At 56.6% G+C, this 19,739-nt stretch overlaps 2 protein-coding genes across 4 annotated transcripts in view; one reads left to right on the top strand and one right to left on the bottom strand.

Moving 5' to 3' along the window:
* The first annotated feature begins 413 nt into the window (after window positions 1–413).
* BAP1 (BRCA1 associated deubiquitinase 1) lies at window positions 414–15,797 on the top strand. Of its 3 annotated transcripts, none has more exons than XM_068157924.1 (17): window positions 414–524; window positions 4,111–4,140; window positions 4,241–4,295; window positions 5,346–5,478; window positions 6,345–6,464; window positions 6,910–6,971; window positions 7,053–7,195; window positions 8,014–8,092; window positions 8,794–8,917; window positions 9,200–9,317; window positions 9,657–9,844; window positions 10,117–10,250; window positions 10,791–11,263; window positions 11,378–11,484; window positions 12,698–12,790; window positions 13,381–13,453; window positions 14,224–15,797. In XM_068157924.1, the coding sequence occupies exons 1-17, from the start codon at window positions 488–490 to the stop codon at window positions 14,355–14,357; spliced, it is 2,103 nt and encodes a 700-aa protein (XP_068014025.1). In that variant the 5' UTR covers window positions 414–487; the 3' UTR covers window positions 14,358–15,797. The 3 variants fall into 3 exon arrangements, with proteins under 3 accessions (XP_068014025.1, XP_068014024.1, XP_068014023.1); XM_068157923.1 differs by having other exon boundaries at window positions 11,378–11,538; XM_068157922.1 differs by having other exon boundaries at window positions 11,378–11,538; window positions 12,623–12,790.
* Window positions 15,798–15,950: 153 nt separating this feature from the next.
* The window catches only part of DNAH1 (dynein axonemal heavy chain 1), a 78,859-nt gene continuing 75,070 nt past the window's right edge, over window positions 15,951–19,739 (bottom strand). The window contains 9 exon segments of the mRNA XM_068157921.1: window positions 15,951–16,201; window positions 16,743–16,801; window positions 16,803–16,971; window positions 17,373–17,511; window positions 17,514–17,797; window positions 18,421–18,616; window positions 18,700–18,916; window positions 19,043–19,203; window positions 19,590–19,739. Of these exon segments, the coding sequence (XP_068014022.1) occupies window positions 16,080–16,201; window positions 16,743–16,801; window positions 16,803–16,971; window positions 17,373–17,511; window positions 17,514–17,797; window positions 18,421–18,616; window positions 18,700–18,916; window positions 19,043–19,203; window positions 19,590–19,739 (1,497 nt within the window). The 3' untranslated portion in view covers window positions 15,951–16,079.

Genomic DNA, 19,739 nt, shown 5'->3' with positions numbered 1-19,739 from the left:
AGTTCTAGCTCCAGGCCTGTGTGCCTCACAACAGGTCCAGGCCCAGTTCCACCACTGCATTCTTCGTAACAGGTCCCAGCTCAGTTCCAGACCCAGGTGCCTCCTGACAAGCCCAGACCCACTCCCACACCCGGGTCTTTCACGACAGGTCCATGCTCCGTGCCATGCCCGGCTCCCTAACGCCAGGCCTCACGGGGAGGCCCAGGCCCGACCCCCAACGCTTGCCACACTCCGCTCCCAGGGTATGAAGCCGCAGGGCGGGGCAGGAGATGCCGTAGCCTCCCAGGCCGCCCCCCGCGCCGCGGGACGCTGGCGGCGCCGCCACTCCCCTGGGGCCGGCGTGGCGTGGCGTGGCGTGGCGTGGCGCGGCGCGCGTGACGTCAGGCGCTGTCGCGCAGCGATGACGTAGTGAGGCGGGCGACGGCGGGGCCGGGAGTCGGGGGGGTGGCGGAGCCGGACATGGCGGCGCGGCCTGGCCCGCGGGAAGATGAATAAAGGCTGGCTGGAGCTGGAGAGCGACCCCGGTGAGCAGCGGGGAGGCGCCAGGGCGCGAGACGGGACCGGGGCTCTACGGGACAGGCCGGGGGTAGCGCCCATGGAATGCAGGCCCCGAGTAGGGGCGCAGGGGATAGGGTTTGTGGGAATGCGTGGGAAGGGAATGAGGACTTGTTAGGGAGAACGGGGGGAGGGGGGCCCGTGGTGGAGAAGCTGCTAAGGAAGCGCTTAGGGGTGCGGGCGGAGGGTTGGCACGCCCGGCGAAGGGGTGGAGGTGTGTGGAGCAGGAGGGGTGTGGGGCCTGGGGGGAAGGGGTCTCCGCAGCATTGCGGGGAGTGGGGGTAGGGAGAGGCTAGGGAGAGGTGTAGGACAAAGAGAAAAGGTGTCAGGAGGATGGGTCTGTGTGGGGTGAAGGCAGGGACGGGCTGCAGGAGCACTGTGGAGGCTCAGAGTGGGGCCTGGGCTCTGTAGCACTTACAGAGACTGAGGTTCCCCAGACACCTCTCCGTGTGTGATCTGACAAACTCAGGGCTCTCTGTGGAAGGCATCTGAATGCCGTGAGGGTGCAGCAGGAAGCATTCTTGTTGTTTGCAAATACACTCCAAAATAGCACTGAAATCCAGGGAGGGGTGTGTGTATGGGTGCCCCTGCTACAGAAACAAGTCCTGACTGGAGATTCCCCCAGAGCTTCGCAGGCAGTGAGGACAACCTCTGTCACCTGGGAGCACGTGAAGGTGGCATCTCTGTTCCTTGCATGTCAGATCCCCTCTTTGCTTTGCAGCTGAGTGGGTAGAGCAAGCTGTCTCCCCCGTGTAGCCCAGGAAAGTTGCTGAAGAGCCCGGTGTGGTGCCTGGGCAGCCAGCAGCAGTGCTGTCAGGGGCATCCCCTTCCCACTGTCCTGGGGAAGGTGGTGTCTGGGGGGGAGTCCCAGAGCTTGTTTTGTGGGTTAGGATTTGAGGGCCAAAGCCAGCATGAGCTGTGGCATTGGCTGGGTGTTGATGGTCTCAGAGTTGACACAGTGTGATTTGGGGTTGCCCTCTGGGAGTGTGATGGTTTGAGGCTGTAAGAAAACAGAGCCCCTGGCGTCGCACTCCTCTTGCTGCTCTCTGCAGAGGAGCCTGTCTGCTCTTAGTCTCCCACTCCCTCCAGGTTTCCCTGGTCTTTATCTTCTTTTCACTGGCACTTGGAAATTGCAGAAGCCAGTCCTGTCCTTCCCTTGCTACATCATGACCATGCTGAAGACAGAGCATTGCTCACATTCTCATACCTACGAGGGAAGGTGGTTTGATGGAAGGTAAACCGCTTGGGCAGGGGCAGGCTCTTGGCACACTGCAGCTGGGCAGTGTCACACGTGTGCAGGTTTGGAGGCAGAGGTCAGAGCTGAGATCACTGTTAGGAATGGCCTCTGTGTTGGGCTCAGCCTTCAGCACATCCTATAAGCCACTTGGCTCTTGCCATAGGACTCTGGACTGAAAGCTCCTGATGCTTTACCATCAGGAAGGGCTGGTGGAGCCAGATGTGGGCTGTGGATGTGGCTGCTGGGTGGAGGGAGGAGCCTTGGGAGCCTCCAGGCTGCTGGTGTAGTGCTGTGTATGCTTGTGGACACCAGAATGTTTCTTCCACCTGACTAAAGCTGGGATGGGGGTTTCATGTGTTCAGGAGTGATCACACCAGCAGGACTCTGCCTTTTGTGGGCAGTGAAGTTACATGAACTATTGAAATGAGAGAAAAACTGTGGTTGGAAGGGGACCCTGGAACTTTTTGGTCCAAAGCAGAGCTAACTTCAAAGGCAGTTCAGGTCACTCCTGGCTGTGTCCAGTTGAAGATACCCAAGAAGAAGATTCCTGTGCCCCAGGCCCAGGGCTGACCACTGGCAATAAGGAATTATTGTTTGCTGGGTGGAGAGTCAGAATTTCTCTTGCTGCAGCTTGTTTCCCTCACTTCATGTTCTTTCATGGTGTGCTTGGAGAAGTTTGGCTTCATCCTCTGACTGGCTGGTCATGTTGATCAGATAGGAGGGAAACACACAACGGCTGACTTCCCATCTCCTCCTGTGCAGCCCTGCTGGTGGAAGCATGGTCCTGGAGAGCTGCTAGGAAAAGCACAGCTAGCTGGGGTGTCCTGCTGGATGGTCTCCTGGTGGTTCCTGCAGGAGCAGCACTGCTCTCAGCAGTTGTGGTTGTGTTTGCAAGGTCTTGCTCTGATGCAAATCCTTCCTGGCTGCAAGGCAGAGCTTGGGACAGGGTTCACATCCCATCTCACACGTGTTGCTGCAGCTGGAGAGTGCAGGAGTGAGGCTGTGACTTTTGCACAAGCTTTGGCAGTTGAGAGACTCAAGCTGTAAGCAGCAACTCCTGTTTCCATCATGGACACCATCTAGGTGGAACAAGAGCCATGGCTCCAGTGAGGTGAGGACCTGAAGACCCTTGTGGTATGCAAGGATCACTTGCCCTGAGGGGGTTGCTGCAAAGGTGGCACTGAGGCTGTGGCACTGCCTGAAGTCTCTCTAGATGTCACCTGTGTGGCACAACCCCCCAGAGCATCAAAGCATTTTGAGCAAAGCCCATCTCCCTTGGGAAGGTGCCAGGGTTTGCTGTGGTGGTGCTGCACAGCAAGGAGGCTGTCACTGTTTCAAGCATCTCAGTTCCCTGCTGTGTTTCTTCCCACTGGCAGTTTGGGAAGAAAGATGTTTTCTGCTGAACTGATGAAGAGGTTTTGCTCCTAGAAGTTTTCTCTCTGTCTTAGTCATTTTGAGTTTGGTTATGGAAGCCTCTTGGCCCCTTCCTTTCTTGACTGAACCACTTTCCATCAGGTTCCTTACATCTTTTCCTTCCAGGGATGCTTCTCAGGATTTAATCCTTATTGATATTCCCTGGGCTTCCTCCCAGGCTCTCAGCAGCCTTTGTGTGGGAGCAAAAGCAGTGGATTTATTATTCCAGTCTCAAGTTCACTTAACTCTGCATGCAGGAGACTGAAACTGGGCTGACTGCCTTTGCTGCAGAGCACAGGGAAGGCTGCTGCTCACTCCTGCTGTCCCTTTGCTGTTGTCTCTGGTTCTGTCCTGCAATGGGAATTTTGCAGTGGCTGGAGACAGGCTCCTGGATTCGGCCCCCCGGGAGAGAGGGAGATGCAGATGAGGCTTTTGGGGCCCTGTTGCTGTGAGCTGCCTTTCCCTTTGCTGGCTGACTTCCACTATAGGAACAGGAGTGCTCTTTTTAAGTGTCCTGTGACCTAGCCACCAAAAGCCTGCTGAGGACTCCCTGCTGCTGTTCATGGTGGGGATTTGCTTCGTGGCAGGTCATCGGCAGTGGGCCGGGATGCTGAAGGGGGGTCTGGCATCACTGAGCTGTGGCAGGAGAGGGTTGGTTCAGATCCCCTGGAGGAAAAGGAGGATGAAAGGAGTGGAGGGGTGAAGGGAGATGGAGCACCTCTGTAGTGAGACAAAGCTCAAAAGCTCTTCTGCTAAGGAGTCATCATGATCCTGGTGCTGCTATGCTATGGTTTTTCTGCCTGCCTTGGCCAGGGACCATATGGGAGCTCTGGGCACTGTTGGCAGCAGGTTTCCTCTCTGCTTTCTTCAGCCACAAGTAACCTGTTAGTTTTGTTCCTTTCCAGGTCTCTTCACACTCCTGGTTGAAGATTTTGGTGAGTGCAAGAAACCTTCCTGGGAAGTTGGTTCCATTCTTCATATTACCCCATGCCCTTTCTGGGGGGCTTTACACCAGCTTCTGCTCTTTGTTTGCAGGGGTCAAGGGAGTGCAAGTTGAAGAGATTTATGATCTGCAGAGCAAATGCCAAGGGTAAGTACCAGGAGTGAAGTGTGAGTTTGGTTTGGCAGCATTGTGTCTGTGGGCTGGAGAACTCGTGGCCAGGAATTGGGAAGGGCTGGTGTGAGCTCACTGGTCATGGAGGACAGCACTGAAAACGATGAGCCAGGAGCTCCTCAGCAGGGTTGGGGCAGTGAGGCCTTGAGGTCTTGTGGGGAGCATACTTATCATAGTATCAGTCAGGGTTGGAAGGGACCACAAGGATCAGCTAGTTCCAACCTCCCTGCCATGGGCAGGGACACCCCACACTAGATCAGGCTGGCCACAGCCTCAGCCAGCTTGGGCTTAAACTCCCCCAGGGACGGGGCCTCGACCACCTCCCTGGACAACCCATTCCAGGGTTTCACCACTCTCATGGGGAAGAACCTCCTCCTCACCTCCAGCCTGAATCTCCCCACCTCCAGCTTCATTCCATTCCCCCTAGTCCTATCACTACCTGAGATCCTGAGAAGTCCTTCCCCAGCCTTCCTGTAGGCCCCCTTCAGATACTGGAAGGCCACAATGAGGTCACCTGGGAGCCTTCTCTTCTCCAGACTGAACAGCCCCAACTCCTTCAGTCTGTCCTCATAGTTCAAGGGAGTCCTCTCTCCCTGTGGAGAGGTGCAGTGCCACACAGGTACTTGTAGTGTGGATTTTCTCCCTTTGTGCTTTGAGGTATCTTTGAGACTCACTGTCTTAAAAGCCATTGTCTGAACTCCTCTTGCAATGAATACAACTTACACTGAAAAGGAGGAGTCATTTGGTGGTCAATCAGTGTCCAGAGGTGAATTTTGTCTCCTGTTTCTGTCTTGAGCATCTTGAGACCTGTCAAACCCCAAAGTTTTCAAGCTTGTCTGAGAGCAGAGCATCAGCCTGGGTAATGTGGCCTGAGGAAGCAGGGCTGATTGCTTCCAGAAAGCTGGGAGTGGTGATTCTGCTTTTCCTCTCTCTCTTTACTCTGCCTGTGGTTTGAAACAGAGGGTTTCTGTCACTGGGCAGAGCAGCTCTCTCCAAAAGGGTGCAGCTGCTGACTTCTCTCTGCAGCCCTGTGTATGGATTCATCTTCCTGTTCAAGTGGATCGAAGAGCGCAGGTCCCGCCGGAAGGTCTCTACCCTGGTGGACGAGACGTCGGTGATCGACGATGACATCGTTAATAACATGTTCTTTGCTCACCAGGTGGGCTGCAGGCCAGGGCAAAGGGGGGGGTGGGTGTCTTGTGTGACACCTCAGGGAAACAACGTGGTACTGAGAGCCTGCACTGCTCTTGCTGGTGCTGAGGGCAGCTTCTCTTTCCTGGGAGTCTCTGCCCAGAGCTCCAGGAAGGAAATCCGGTGGGTGTTGCTCGTCTGCCTGTGGCCTGTGCTCTGCACAGATGCTCATGGGGCATACTGTGGCTTGTTAAATGAGACTGACCTCCTCCCTTCCTTTGAGAGCCAAGGTCATAGTATCATAGTGTCAGTCAGGGTTGGAAGGGACCACAAGGATCATCTAGCTCCAACCCCCCTGCTATGGGCAGGGGCACCCCACACTAGATCAGGCTGGCCAGAGCCTCATCCAGCCTGGGCTTAAACACCTCCAGGGACGGGGCCTTGACCACCTCCCTGGACAACCCATTCCAGGGCTTCACCACTCTCATGGGGAAGAACTTCCTCCTCACATCCATCCTGAATCTCCCCACCTCCAGCTTCATTCCATTCCCCCTAGTCCTATCACTTCCTGAGAAGTCCTTCCCCAGCCTTCCTGTAGGCCCCCTTCAGATACTGGAAGGCCACAATTAGGTCACCTCAGAGCCTTCTCTGCAGACTGAACAGCCCCAACTCCTTCAGTCTGTCCTCATAGGAGAGGTGCTCCAGCCCTCTGCTCATCCTTGTGGCTGGTCTCTGGACACCTTCCAGCACCTCCATATCCCTCAAGTCAAGTTGCTGCTCTCACAAATGGTTCTTGCATGATTACTTTTCAAATGAATATTGTTGTCTCGGAGGAGTTGTTGAAGGGTTGTCCTTGTTCCTGCTGGTTAAGATGGTCCTTGTGTCACCCTCCAGCTGATCCCCAATTCCTGTGCAACCCATGCCCTGCTGAGTGTCCTCCTGAACTGCAACAATGTTGACCTGGGGCCCACGCTGAGCCGCATGAAGGATTTCACCAAAGGATTCAGCCCCGAGGTAGGGCTGGAGCTGTGACTGGGTGGCACTTGTGCTCCCTTTTGCGGTGATGCTTTAACAAGCTGGCTCTTTTCCAGCCCTTTGTGGCTGCACACTGCATGGGAATTGCCTCTTCCTGCCTTGCCTTGCTCAGAGCCTTGGTGCCCTGATGCTGGGCACAGCCCTGAGCCTTCTGTCAGGTTACTCCCTCGCCCAGCTGTGTTCTCTAAATCTGTGATCCAGTTTCCTCTCCCCTACCTTCAGACCTGCCTTGAAGTCTCTTCAGCAGAAGTGGTCTGTTCTTTCCACCCTGGGTTTTACTTCTGACTCTGCAGAGCAGAGGCTGTGCCTGCAGGTTGCTCTCCCAGTCCTGTGCACGGATGCAGGGAGCGAGGAGCCGGGTGCTGGGTGAAGCGTTTTGTTTCCTGTGGTTCTCAGTCGTTTCTTCTCCCGCTCTCTGCTGCAGAGTAAAGGCTATGCCATTGGCAACGCCCCAGAGCTGGCCAAGGCCCACAACAGCCATGCCAGGTGAGCCAGGGGGTCTGTTGCAGCTCTGTTTCAGGGGAGGTGGCAGGCTCCTCGCTGACCTGCTGCCCCTCGCCCTCGCAGGCCGGAGCCGCGGCACTTGCCGGAGAAGCAGAACGGCATCAGCGCCGTGCGGACCATGGAGGCCTTCCACTTCGTCAGCTACGTCCCCATCAAGGGGCGGCTCTTCGAGCTGGACGGCCTGAAGGTCTACCCCATTGACCACGGTGAGAGCCCGCCTGGCCCTGCTCACTGGCGCGGCCAGACAGGCACCCTGCTCTGTCCAAACGTCTGTGTCATCCCCTGTTGTCAGGCAGCACTGGCTGACGGTTGGTTGTGGAGAGCTGCTCCCATGGCCCCCAGATGGGCCCTCCGTTTGGGTAGCTTGTTTTGGAGCCTGTGCCCTGGGAAGGGTGTCTAGAAGGCAGTCACTTCTAAATGCACTGCACTGCTTTCTCCAGCCTTGCCGTTTTCCTCCCCTGCTGCTCAGGCTGACAAGGTCCTTCTGCAGCTTTGGAATAACTTGGTATTAAAGCAGAATGTGTCCCCTCCTTGTGCTAAAGAATTGCTATGTGTTGAGGCCCAAGGTCCCAACACAGATCTCAACAGGCTGCTTGCATTACTCCCTTCCTTCACCACTCAGCCACTCAGTTCTGTCTTTCAGACACTTTATCCCCATTAGGGCTTTGCTTCTGTTCTTTGGTAAGGTTCCTGCTTAATCTGCTTGGGGTACTTGAGCGTGGCACCAGATCCAGTGGCAGGCAGTCCCAGCAGGATCTGGGATTTCCTTGGGCTTTGTGAGCCCTGAGTCAGTGAATCTCTTGTGGTCTGCAGGGTTCCAAGCTTACCTTTCTGCCCTGCAGCTAGCTCACATTTTCCATTCAGAAACAGAGGCAGGAGGTTCCATGTGTGGGCTGACAGTGTGCTCCTTCTGGGCCCTTTCTTGTCTTGCTCCCTGCAATATAAGGGAGCCATGAGACTGCCTGTCACAGGGGCAGCAGGATCCACTCTGTGATTTGCTGATTGCAGCTCTGTCTCCCCCCAGGGCCGTGGGCTGATGACGAGGAATGGACGGACAAAGCCAGGAGAGTCATCATGGAGCGCATCGGCCTGGCCACTGCAGGGTAACGTCCCAGGCCTGGCACAGGCAGTGCAGTCCCTGGTGGACTCTGTGTGATGAGTTGTGGGGGTGGGGAATGATGCCTGGGGAGAGGTGCAGGTGTGCTGCCTCCTTTGCCTGCAGTTTGCCTGCTTTCAGAGCACAGAGAAGCTGCACTCTGTGCAATGTGGAGTCCCTCCAAATGGCTGCACAGGATGAGAGGGTCCAGATGCAATACTGTTCAGCTTGTGTCCATAGGAGAGGGAATGGTGGTTCTGGTTCTGTTCTGAGCCCCTTGGATGTGAGGGTGACCAAGCACTGGTGCAGGTTGCCCAGAGAAGTGGAGTCTCTGTCCTTGGGGATCCTCAAAAGCTATCTGGATATTGTCCTGGACATCTAATTGGGGTGACCATGCTGGAGCAAGGGGTTGGAGCAGATGACCTCCACAGGTCCCTTCCTGCCTCAACCAACTTGTGACTCTTTGGAGGGTGTTTTATGTTGTAGCTGAAGTAACCTCAGTGTGCTTCTTCAGGCAGTGTGAGACTGACTCGGGTTAAGAGGAAAGGCCTCCTGTGTGTGGGTGTTAAACACCAGAGCAGGGGAGGCACTGCCTGGAAAGAGCCTGCAGGAGGTGTGCATGGCGTGGCTTGCAGCCTGTGCACCCCTCTCTGTTGGTAGATGGTCTTCCTACCCCCAGCTCATGGCTGGTGTCTGCTGTCCCTGCAGGGAGCCATACCATGACATCCGCTTCAACCTGATGGCAGTGGTGCCTGACCGGAGGATGAAGTACGAGTCCAAGCTGCACGTCCTGAAGATGAACCGCCAGACTGTGCTGGAGGCCCTGCAGCAGGTAGGACGGCCCAGGACAGCCTGGGGTGGGAAGGAGCCCTGTTTTCAGGGTGTCACCCTCAGCTGTGGTGGCCTTGGGAGTTTGGCTTTGGAAAGTGCCCTCTAGAAAGAGGATATAACCAACCTCACTGCTTGGCCTTCAGCTGCTCACCTGGGAGGTTACCCATGGTTATTGTCAGTTGGTTGTGTACATGAGTGCTTGGTGGCTGGCTCACTCTCATGAGTTCAGACCTTGAATGTGGTCTGTCCAGCACTCATTTTCTGTCTGTCATTTGCCTTCAAGCTTATCCGAGTAACTCAGCCTGAGCTGATCCAGACCCAGAAGTCTCAGGAGTCTCAGCTTCCTGAAGAGGCAAAGCCAGCCAGCAGCAAGACTGCACCTCAAGACAGTACCCATGCAGGTAGAACCCCCTACCAGTGACACTGCCGGTTGTGGAGCAAGCACAGCAGCAACAACTGGCTGGCCTGCAGCTTGGGGAACTTTTTCTCCAAGCCCAGTTCCATTTGCACTGTGCTGGAGTGTGGTAGATGCTTTGCTGCCTGGGAGGGGTGTTGGAGGGGCATAGAGATAGAAAATGGAAGGGCTTAAGCTTGTGGATGTTGGCGACAGCTGGAAGTGGAATGGAAGGTGGGTTTGGTGGTCTGGTGGAGTAAAAGAGGATGGTTAAGGGGTGGCAGAGGACATTGAGTAAAAAGTGATGGTTCTGATCGTGAAAGGCTATGCTGTCTTTGTATGGCAGAGGGCAGTGATGAGCCTGCCAGCCAGGGCCACCCTGTGGCCACACAGAGCCCACCCAACAAATCCAAACCGGTGGCAAAGATGTCAGCAAGCACTGTCAACGGGGCACCTCCAGCCAACCCCAACCCTATCGTGCAGAGGCTGCCAGCCTTCCTGGATAACCACAACTACGCCAAGTCTCCCATGCAGGTAGGCTGGAGCCCCATGCCAGCAGCTTGCCTGGCTGGAGCCAAGTCCCTCACCAGCTTGGACAACAGCTGTCAGCCCTTCCCCTGCCTTGCAGCCTGTCCACCCTGGTGCTAACCCAGCCTGACCTGGCAAAAGAGGTTAACGTGGGTCAGCTGAGCAAGCAGGGAGGAGTCCTCTGTCTCTTCTCAGCAGGGGCAGGCCCCAGTGGCTGGCTGGATTGAGGCTCTTCCTCGCCCTGTCGCTGGCAGGCCATCAGCAAGGATGTTTTGCAGGAGGAGGAAGACCTTGCGGCAGGAGTGGGTCGCAGCCGGGTCCCGGTCCGGCAGCACCAGCAGTACTCGGACGATGAGGACGACTACGATGATGATGATGAGGAAGAAGTTCGTAACACCAACTCAGCCATCAGGTAAGAGCTTGGGCTGAGGGCAGGGAGCTGATATTTACAGAACAGCCAGTGGTGGCTCCCAGATAGAGCCTGCACCTGTGTGTGCAGCTAGAGCTGCTCTCCTCTTTGCCTGCTGTTTGTGTCCATTTGCTGGATGCTGTGAGGCTCCTCTGTGGCTGCCCTAATTGTACCTGTGTATTGGCAGCAGGCTTTGGGGGACTGCTGTTCCCCAGTGCTGACTGCTGAGTCAGCTCCTGTGACACTGTTGGACTGCTGTGAAGGTCAGGAAGGTGGGGTCCCAGTGAGAGGCTTCTGGGGCTCCTGGAAGAACAGGGGCACACAGTACCCTGTGCCCCCCAGCTGTGTAGGAGTACATGCAGCTGAGCGCTTCAGTGGTTGGGGTGCTGCCAAAGAAGCTAGTGGAGTGGCGACGACCTAGAAATGTGTCAGGCTTTGTTTCATCCCCAGACAGCCTGGAGTGTGGAGTGCAGAGCTGGCAGTGCCTGCACCAAGCTCCCACCTCTCTCCACCAGCTGCTCACCTTCCCTGTGTTCCGGGCAGGTACAAAAGGAAAGGGCAGGTAAAGCAGGAGCATGTCGCGGGGCCTGCGGACGGCCAGCTCTCTGTCCTCCAGCCCAACACCATCAATGTCCTGGCTGAGAAGCTGAAGGAGTCTCAAAAGGACCTTTCCATTCCCCTGTCCATCAAGACAAGCGGCGGGGGCGCCGCTGTGGCAGTCGTCACCCACTCCCAGCCCTCTCCCACCCCCAGCAACGAGAGCACTGACACCGCCTCCGAGATTGGCAGCGCCTTCAACTCGCCGCTGCGCTCCCCCATCCGCTCGGCCAACCCCACGCGGCCCTCCAGCCCAGTCACCTCCCACATCTCCAAGGTGCTCTTCGGGGAGGAGGACGGCCTGCTGCGCGTCGACTGCATGCGCTACAACCGCGCTGTCAGGGACCTGGGGCCCGCCATCAGCACCGGCCTGCTGCACCTCACAGAGGACGGCGTGTTCTGCCCGCTGGCTCTTGCAGGTAGGGGCCTGCCGGCTTCTGCTGGGGACGGCGCAGCAGCACCCCCCGACGCTGGGAGCGGGTACCGGTCCTTGCCGCGGCTCCTAAAGCGTCTGTCCCCTCTGCACTGCACAGACGGGGGGAAAGGCTCCCCTGCTTCCATCAAACCCGGCGAAGAGGCCCCAGTCGCAGTCAAACTGGACGAGAAGGAGGGCAGTGAGGCCAGTGACAGCAAAGAGAAGGTGGGACTTGGCAGGACCAGTGATCACCCTGGGGGGGAAAAGTATTCTCCCAAGGTGAGTTTTGTGCTGTGGCAGCCCTGGGGAGGTGGAGCTCCCTGTGCTCACCCAGAGAGGCAGCAGCATGGCCTTGACCAGACCGCATGTGCACGCTGCCCCGCTGGCGTGGCACCGCAGCCCTGCCTCTGGGCATGGGGCACTGCAGCTGCTGTGTCTCCTGCCATCTCATAGTATCAGTCAGGGTTGGAAGGGACCACAAGGATCATCTAGTTCCAACCCCCCTGCCATGGGCAGGGACACCCCACACTAGATTAGCCTGGCCAGAGCCTCAGCCAGCCTGGGCTTAAACACCTCCAGGGACAGGGCCTCGACCACCTCCCTGGACAACCCATTCCAGTGCTTCACCACTCTCATGGGGAAGAACCTCCTCCTCACATCCAGCCTGAATCTCCCCACCTCCATCTTCATTCCATTCCCCCTAGTCCTATCACTCCCTGAGATCCTGAGAAGTCCCTCCCCAGCCCTCCTGTAGGCCCCCTTCAGATACTGGAAGGCCACAATTAGGTCACCTCAGAGCCTTCTCTTCTGCAGACTGAACAGCCCCAACTCCTTCAGTCTGTCCTCAGAGGAGAGGTGCTCCAGCCCTCTTATCTCAGAGATGTTTGCCTTGGCAGTGGTCAGAGCTGCTGGTTTCCTGTGGCTGAGATGCTCTGTGTGCTGTACTTTCCTTTGGGCCAGAGGCTGGTGGGACCCTGTGCCCCCAGATCCCAGCCTGCTGGTAACAGTTCTGCCCCTCTGTGCTGTCCAGACAGAGCTAGGACCAGGCTCAGGCAGCACAAGCACATCAAGGACTCTGAAGGGAAGTTTGCTAGGAACTGTTTTGCTCAAGGGGGAAGTCTTCTGACTCTGTTATTGAGAATAACCAGGCCCTGGGACGTTTCTCAGGCATGCATGCAACACTTCTGCGTGCCCCAGAGAACCTGTGCTTGGGTCAGGCTGGGGTAGAACTCACCTGCCCTGGGCCTGGCCCTAGTGGTGGCTGGTTGATCAACCTCTGACTCAGAAATGCCCTGCAAATTTTTTATGTTCCCCAGCAAGTGTTTTGTTTTTTGTGCTTTGAATCCTCCTTTTCCTGGTGCAGAGAGAAACACCAGCAGCTCACCCTGCTGGCTCCTGGGCTGTGGTGGGAATCCATCTGCTCATGTTTGATCTGCAGGAGCTGCTGGCACTGCTGAAGTGTGTGGAGGCAGAGATTGCAAACTATGAGGCCTGCCTGAAGGAAGAGGTGGAAAAGAGGAAGAAGTTCAAGGTGTTTGTCAGTGCTTGTTTGCATTGCCAGATTAGCTCCCTAACAGTGTCTGTCTGGGGTGTCTTTATGTCACAGTGAAGGGAGAATGGTTCAGCTCAGAATGGTGATGGGGAGTGCTTGGGGGCTTTTTCCCCTTACCAAACAGCCCTATGGGGCAGAGCTCCTGGGCAGGGCTGGAAGAGGATGCTGGAGCGCTGCAGTTGCATCAGCAGTTGCAGGAATGGAAGAGTCTCTGTTCCATGGCCTGGCAGGGTTCCTCACCCCCCAGCTGCCCTGTGTGGAAAATGCTGGAATCTGAGCCAGGGTGTAGGTAATCTTCAGTGTGCACTGGGCTGGGCTGGGCGACAGGTCCCTTCCTACTCTGATCTCTTTGGCTTGTGGGTTGGGCCAGGCTTGCTGTTTCTTTGCTCTCCATTATCACAGTATCATTCAGGGTTGGAAGGGACCACAAGGATCATCTAGTTCCAACCCCCCTGCCATGGGCAGTTGGAACTAGATGATCCTTGTGGTGCATTAGCCTTGTGTGTGCATTAGCCTTTGGCTCTCCTTTCTTCCTGCCATCCATTTGTGGTTTTTTCATCCCTTTGTAGATTGATGACCAGAGGAGAACTCACAACTACGATGAGTTCATCTGTACCTTCATCTCCATGCTGGCCCAGGAAGGTGAGCATTGCTGTGCAGCCTGGGGGATGGAGCGTGGGGTTCAGATCTGGCCGAGGGAGCTGCACTGAGTGTGGCAGAGCAGCAGGCAGGAGCCTGGCAAACTATGGCTCAGTAATTTACTGCAACACTCTCTGTAAATTGGGGCAGCTCATGTTTGTATATTTTACTCATAAAACAGGAGATAAGTGGCCAGGCACAGAGGGACCTGGGGGTACTGGATTATTTGTTCCTGTGTGGCCTGCCCTGAGTGGTTCTGGTTTGCAGGAGGGTTGGACTTGATGATCTGTGGAGGTCCCTTCCAGCCCCTAGCATTCTAAGATTTATTTAGAATAAATGAAATGAGAATTTATTTAGAATAAACCAAACCAGGTTGGAAGAGACCTTCAAGATCATCGTGTCCAACCCATCAACCAATCCAACCCACCTAAACAACTAACCCATGGCACCAAGCACCCCATCAAGTCTCCTCCTGAACACCTCCCATGAGGGTGACTCCACCACCTCCTTGGGCAGCCCATTCCAATGGGCAATCACTCTCTGTACAGAACTTCTTCCTAACATTCTCTGAAGCTGACCCTGCCCTTGCTCACTGTTCCAGCCAGGCCCAGGGCACCTGGGAGCACTTGGTGTGGGGAGGCACACATCTGTGGCCTGTCTCCTCGTTTTACAGTCTGAGGAGCAGCCCACCACTGTGTTGTGGGTGAGGGGGAGGGCTGTGCCCCTGCACAGGGCAGTGTCAGCACTCCTTCCACCTGCCTCTCGCCCTGCAGGCATGCTGGCCAGCCTGGTGGAGCAGAACATCTCGGTGCGCAGGCGGCAGGGGGTCAGCATCGGGCGCCTGCACAAGCAGAGGAAGCCGGACCGCCGGAAACGCTCCCGCCCCTACAAAGCCAAGCGGCAGTAGCCTGCCGGCCGAGACTGAGAGCAGCAGCTGGGCTTGGGGGCTGCGGGCGGTGGCACTCGCATCTGTGTTACCCTTTGCCCAAGGAAGAGGGACCACAGCGACGAGCCCTTGGCCGAGGTGGAGCCTGGGGACAAAGAGACCTTGGGCTTTCCTCTGAGCCTGAGCTGTGAAAGGCAGGAACTCGCCTCGAGAGGAGTCCCTGCAGCTGCAGCAGGAGGCAAGCTCCAGCGCTCAGCTGCTGCCACAAGTGATACTGTAACAGCACCCAGAGGCTCTGAGCCTGTGTCTCGGTGTGTGGCTTGAGGCCTACAGCAGGAGGGAAGAGCTGGCCTGGTTGGGGGCGGGTCTGGCACTGTGGCAACGCTGGCGCTGCCACTGTGAGGCTGTGCCAGCCACAGCTGGCTGTGGCTTGTGTCCTGCTGTGGCCAGGCCTTCAGTGCTACACTTCCCCTGGACATTCCTGTCTGTGTTTCAATCCCTCTCCCTCCCTTCCCCCACCTTAAATTGGGTTCTGGCCCACATGACTGAGATGGCTCCTGGACAGAGCCTATTTTGTGCCCACCCCCTTGCACTGCCCAGTTCCCAGAGCTGGCCAGGTGCATCCTGCCTTGCCTTGCCCTCTTCTGGGGATGGCAGCACCTGCTGGCAGCACAGCCAGGCTTCCCTGCTGGGCTGTGGGTGCTCAGGATGGGCAAGCTCATCCCTGGAGCTGGGCCTTGTGTCCCTCTGGGGTGTTGCTGGGGGGTGGTGAGTGGCTTTGCTGCCACAGCTGCGCTCCTAGGACCCAGCTCTGTGGCCCTGGCAGTGCCTGTGGGTCACATGGTGCTGCTCCAAGCCCAGTCCCCAGATAACCCTTGTGAATTATGAACAGACCAAGTTCAGAAGGTAGCCTCAGTGCTGCTGGGCACAGCACCAGGCTGGGTGCTGGAGGTGGAGTCATGGTACCCTTGGTGATGCCTTTCAGCAGGGGAAGAGGCAACAAGAATTGCTGTAATGTCAAGCTGAGATGGTGGTGGCCAGAAGCAGTGGAGAGAGCCCAAAGCTGCTCCTGCTGCCTTGGGGGCTGCTCCCCCAGATCTCCCTGGTGTGGACAGCAGCAGACTCTTCCTACTGCAGCACTTGGGCTGGGCCTGCTGCTTGCCTGCCAGCATGTACATGGTCTTCTCCTGCCTGTCCCCAGCAGCCTGATGCAAATCACAGAGGTCAGCACCTCACACTCTCCAGAGGTGCCCTGAGGCAGTGCTGGGCCAAAGGCAGCTGCCCCAGGAGGAGGCTGAATTTTGCAGATGTGCAAGTTTGTACAGATCTCTACTGTGGAATGAAGCTGATCTTTTGGTATTTGTTGAAGGAAAGAAACTCCTTCTGGCCCTTGCCCTGTCTGATATCAAGTGCTGTAAATAATGGATGGAGCTGGAGAAATAAAACTTCCTGTAACAGCCAGCCCAGGGAGGGGTGTGTGTGGGAAGGGAGGAGGAGGGGTGTGCAGCTGGGTTGCTTGCTCTGGGCCCTATTGTGCCCAGGGGCAGCTCTTTGGTGCTGCCAAAAATTCCAAGGAAGTGGGAGTACTGCACACCCACCCTGGGAGTGTGATGCTGGTGGAGACAAAGCTCAATTTATTGACATCTCAGAGGGCAGAAAGAGTGGCTCCTGCTGCCTACCTCCCTGCAGGAGCCCAGCTTAGGCCTCAGCTGGGATGATTTCTGGGGTGGGTGGATTTTCAATCTAGAAGTCCAAGGCACAGATCAAGGCTGTGCCTCCTTTGATCCAGTGCTTCTGTGGCTTGGCTGTAGGGATCTCCACAGCAGTCACATAGGTGGTGGAGTGGCCTGTTGTTGAGAGTGTGCCTGTGGTGGGGGAAGCAAGAGCAAGAAGGTGGTGCTGCTGCTCACTGACTGTCACATCCTGCCCCAGAGACCCCATGCAAGATCCCCTGTCCCATGCCCATGCTACTATACTATGATACTATAGTGGTGAAGCCCTGGAATGGGTTGTCCAGGGAGGTGGTTGGGGCCCCATCCCTGGAGGGGTTTAAGCCCAGGCTGGCTGAGGCTCTGGCCAGCCTGATGTAGTGTGGGGTGTCCCTGCCCATGGCAGGGGGGTTGGAACTGGATGATCCTTGTGGTCCCTTCCAACCCTGACTGATACTAGGTGTCTATTTTTGAGTGTGAGCTTGAGGAGAGCCTGGCCAGCAGCACTGCTGCAGTGCCTGGCTGCTCTGTCTCCCTGGCCAGAGAAATCTGTTCACCCCTGGCCGGTCTCAGCCAGCAATGCCTCACTCCATGTCATTGTCTGGCAGGTGGAGCCCCTGCTGCCCCTCCTGGGCTCTCTTCCTCGTTGCTTCTACACTTCCCCATGCTTCTGGAAATCTGTCTCCAGGGCACCTACCTGCACGAGTGAGAGTCTTGTAGATGGGGCACAGGTAGGTGCCCGTGGCTGGAGGCTTGGCTGGGGACAGGGATCAGCCAGATGAAAGCCATCTCTGTGCAGAGCTCCCTGGGGCGGGACTCTACCAGCTGGAATGCAGCAGGGTCCCAGCAGGCACCTTCCAGAAACAAGCCATGGATGTAGCAGCCGTGGCTGGGAGGATCTGTGAGCTCACTGACTCCTTCATCACCTGCTCAGGAGAGAGGGCCCAGAGCCCTGGTAAAGGTGTGTCCCTGCAGGCTCAGCCCCGAGAAACCCCTTAAGCTGCTGAAGCAGAGCCTGCCCGGGCTCTCAGATGGTCTAGGCTGTGTCTTCTGGCATCTTGCAGTGTGAGACCGTGGGGGCAGCCTGTGGAGGGGGATGTGAGCAGGGCTGGAGAGGCAGTGAAGCCTCTGCTTGCCTTGTGGAGGAGTCTGGCAGTGTGGGTGAGTGTATCTGAGCACAAAGGGCACGGTGGGGGCCATGGGCAGCTGTGCAGCACCGTCTCCACCTCTTGGGCAGGTCAGGGCTAGAGCTGCTGCCCTTGGGGCTGCTGCCCTTGGGGCTGCCCAGCAGTAGACTAGAAAAATCCAGAGTTCTTGGCTGAGTTACTGACCTTGAAGCTAAAGGAGATAGTGTCAGTAGAGATGGCAGACTTCCTGGCAAAGTCCTGCAGTGTTCCAGTGAGGAAGGCCTGAGGGGAGAAGAATCCACTGATCCAGAACACAGAGGGGATCCCCTGGCTGACTCAGCCTTGGGTTTGCCCATTTCTGCCAAGCCTGCCCTCAGCTCCACAGAACAAGGCTCCTTTTCTATCCTAGCCCACTGTAGGGAGCTGAACAGGCTGGGCTTGAGTTGTCCTGCTGGAATCCTGTCAAGGGGCCAAGGTGACCTGAGTCCATCATTCATGATGATGCAGATGCAGAGCAGGAAAGCAAACATGAGCTTGTGCTTCAAAAAGAGGCTCCAGCACACCTTGCTGTAGAGACTGGAGGTGATGTAGTTGTTGATGCTCACAATCTGGTCCTGCAGGATGTCTGCAAGAAAAGGCAACAACCAGACAGGGATGGTGGCTGCCATGGGTGGCATGCAGGGTGCTTTCCATGTCACAGTTGGTTCCTGGTCACAGGGTCACACCCACACCCTGCTGCTCTCAAGTTAGTTGCTCTCAAACACAGACTTGATACAGGAGCCCTGTAAAACAGAGGCTGTGGGCTCGACCTGCAGAAGAAAACCCAGACCCAGCAACTGGGAGGGAGCCCACACTGCACCAGGGCTGCCTACACAGGCCCAGCCACTGCCAGCCTGGCTGACATGCACTGCTGGGCAGGGAGCATTCCCCTGGCCTGGCAGCAGCAGCCAGGACTCATGCACTGAGGTGATTTTGTGACAAGCAGAACCCCACCACTGCCAGGATGGAGTGTACCCTGCCTGTGCCTTGGCACTAACATCCCTCCTGCCTGATCACACAAGGAGGTGGGGAAGAGGAGGGAGGGCAGGCTGCACCCACATCTTCCCTCATGGACACAACAAGGGGCAGCTCTGCTAAGAGCCAGTGCCAGAGGCCACCTCTGCCTTGGCTCTGCAGGCGTCCTGGCTTCTGCTGCCACTAGACCAGAACGGGGGGTGAGGAAGAGTGGAGGCTGATCTGGGTAGGTACCTGCTCTCTCAGACTTGCTGATCCCCATCAGGAAGATGTTGAGGAGCCACTCAAGTGAGTACTGGTACATGGGGTCCACATTGGACAGGTCTGAGACACAGAAGTAGAGGAGCTGTGAGCGGACAGCCACGGGCACGTACTGCAGGCGGATGGCATTCGTGTCCCTCTCCGTCTGCTCTGCCACCATCACCTTGGCCTGAAGGACAGAAGAGATCTCATGGCAGTGCAGTGCTGGCAGGGTATATACAGCTGCAAGGGGAGAGCACCTCCACCTCTGACCTGGATCTCTCCCACCTTGATCTTGGATGCCCCCAGCACTTCAATGAGCTCCAGATCACCTACAGGATCTCCTTTGGAAGTGCTGAGCCGGTACAGGATCTGATCTTCTATCTCCTGACACATCTTAGTGTTGCCAACCATCAGCTGGTTTCCAGCTTCTTCTAAGTCAGGCTCCTCTGCAGCCACCACTTCTCCCAGCAGTTGGTCTTCCAAGCCACTACAACAAAAGGCTTGGAGGTGAGAGGTGGGGGACAACAAGCTGAAGGGTGTGGGGACTGTGAGGAGTGAGGTGTTCAGTTGCTTAGGCAGCTGGGCATGGGCAGTCAATGGGGTAAGCAGGTACCTGGGTGAGAGGGTGAAGTTAATGATGGTGAGCTTTGCAGAGATCTCAGGGCTGTAGAGAGGGTTGGGTAAGCAGGTGGTGATGTACATCTTGAAACTCTCCTGATAGGGGATCACTTTATCCCCCAGCTTCAGCACAGTGCTGCCTTGCTGTTTGTAGGTCTGTATCAGAGGACAAATACAGGAAGGCTAGGACAGCCACCTCTTGTGAGGGAAGGCATCCTGCTATGCTGAGGAGAGACGCTGAAAGCTCTTTAGACAGAGAAGCTCAGAGCCACCCAGCAGACCTGAAGACCTGACCCTGAAGAGAACAGCTGCATTCAGTGGCCCTGCCTTCCAGGCAGAGATGCCTGCTGGCAGGGGACCAGGGTGTGCAGAAGGCTGTCAGTATGTTCAAGCCCTGGCTGAGACATGGCAGCATCCATGTAAATGCTTTCTGCCAAGAGAGAGAACTACAAGCCCACCACATCCCACTGCACCCTGGCCAGATGACCCCTTAGAGCCCAGCCAGTTACCCACTGCCCCTCCTTGCCAAGCTGAGGCAGGACCTGTTTGAGTAGGACCGGCTCAAGGGCTGGATTGAGCTCTTCACCAACGTTCTCCAGCAGGAAGGGCTTCCCAGAGGTGATGGCGTTCTCCAGGCTGCAGAGGAAGTCCCTGTTACCCAGTTTGGCCACCTCCAGCTTGTTCTGCTTTTC

This window comes from Melanerpes formicivorus, unplaced genomic scaffold (genome assembly GCF_026170545.1).
Source record: "Melanerpes formicivorus ecotype bairdi unplaced genomic scaffold, bMelFor1.0.p_v2 SCAF_38, whole genome shotgun sequence".
NCBI lineage: Eukaryota > Metazoa > Chordata > Aves > Piciformes > Picidae > Melanerpes > Melanerpes formicivorus.
Note: the sequence above shows the minus strand (reverse complement) of the source record. Positions and strands in the feature narration are given on the sequence as shown.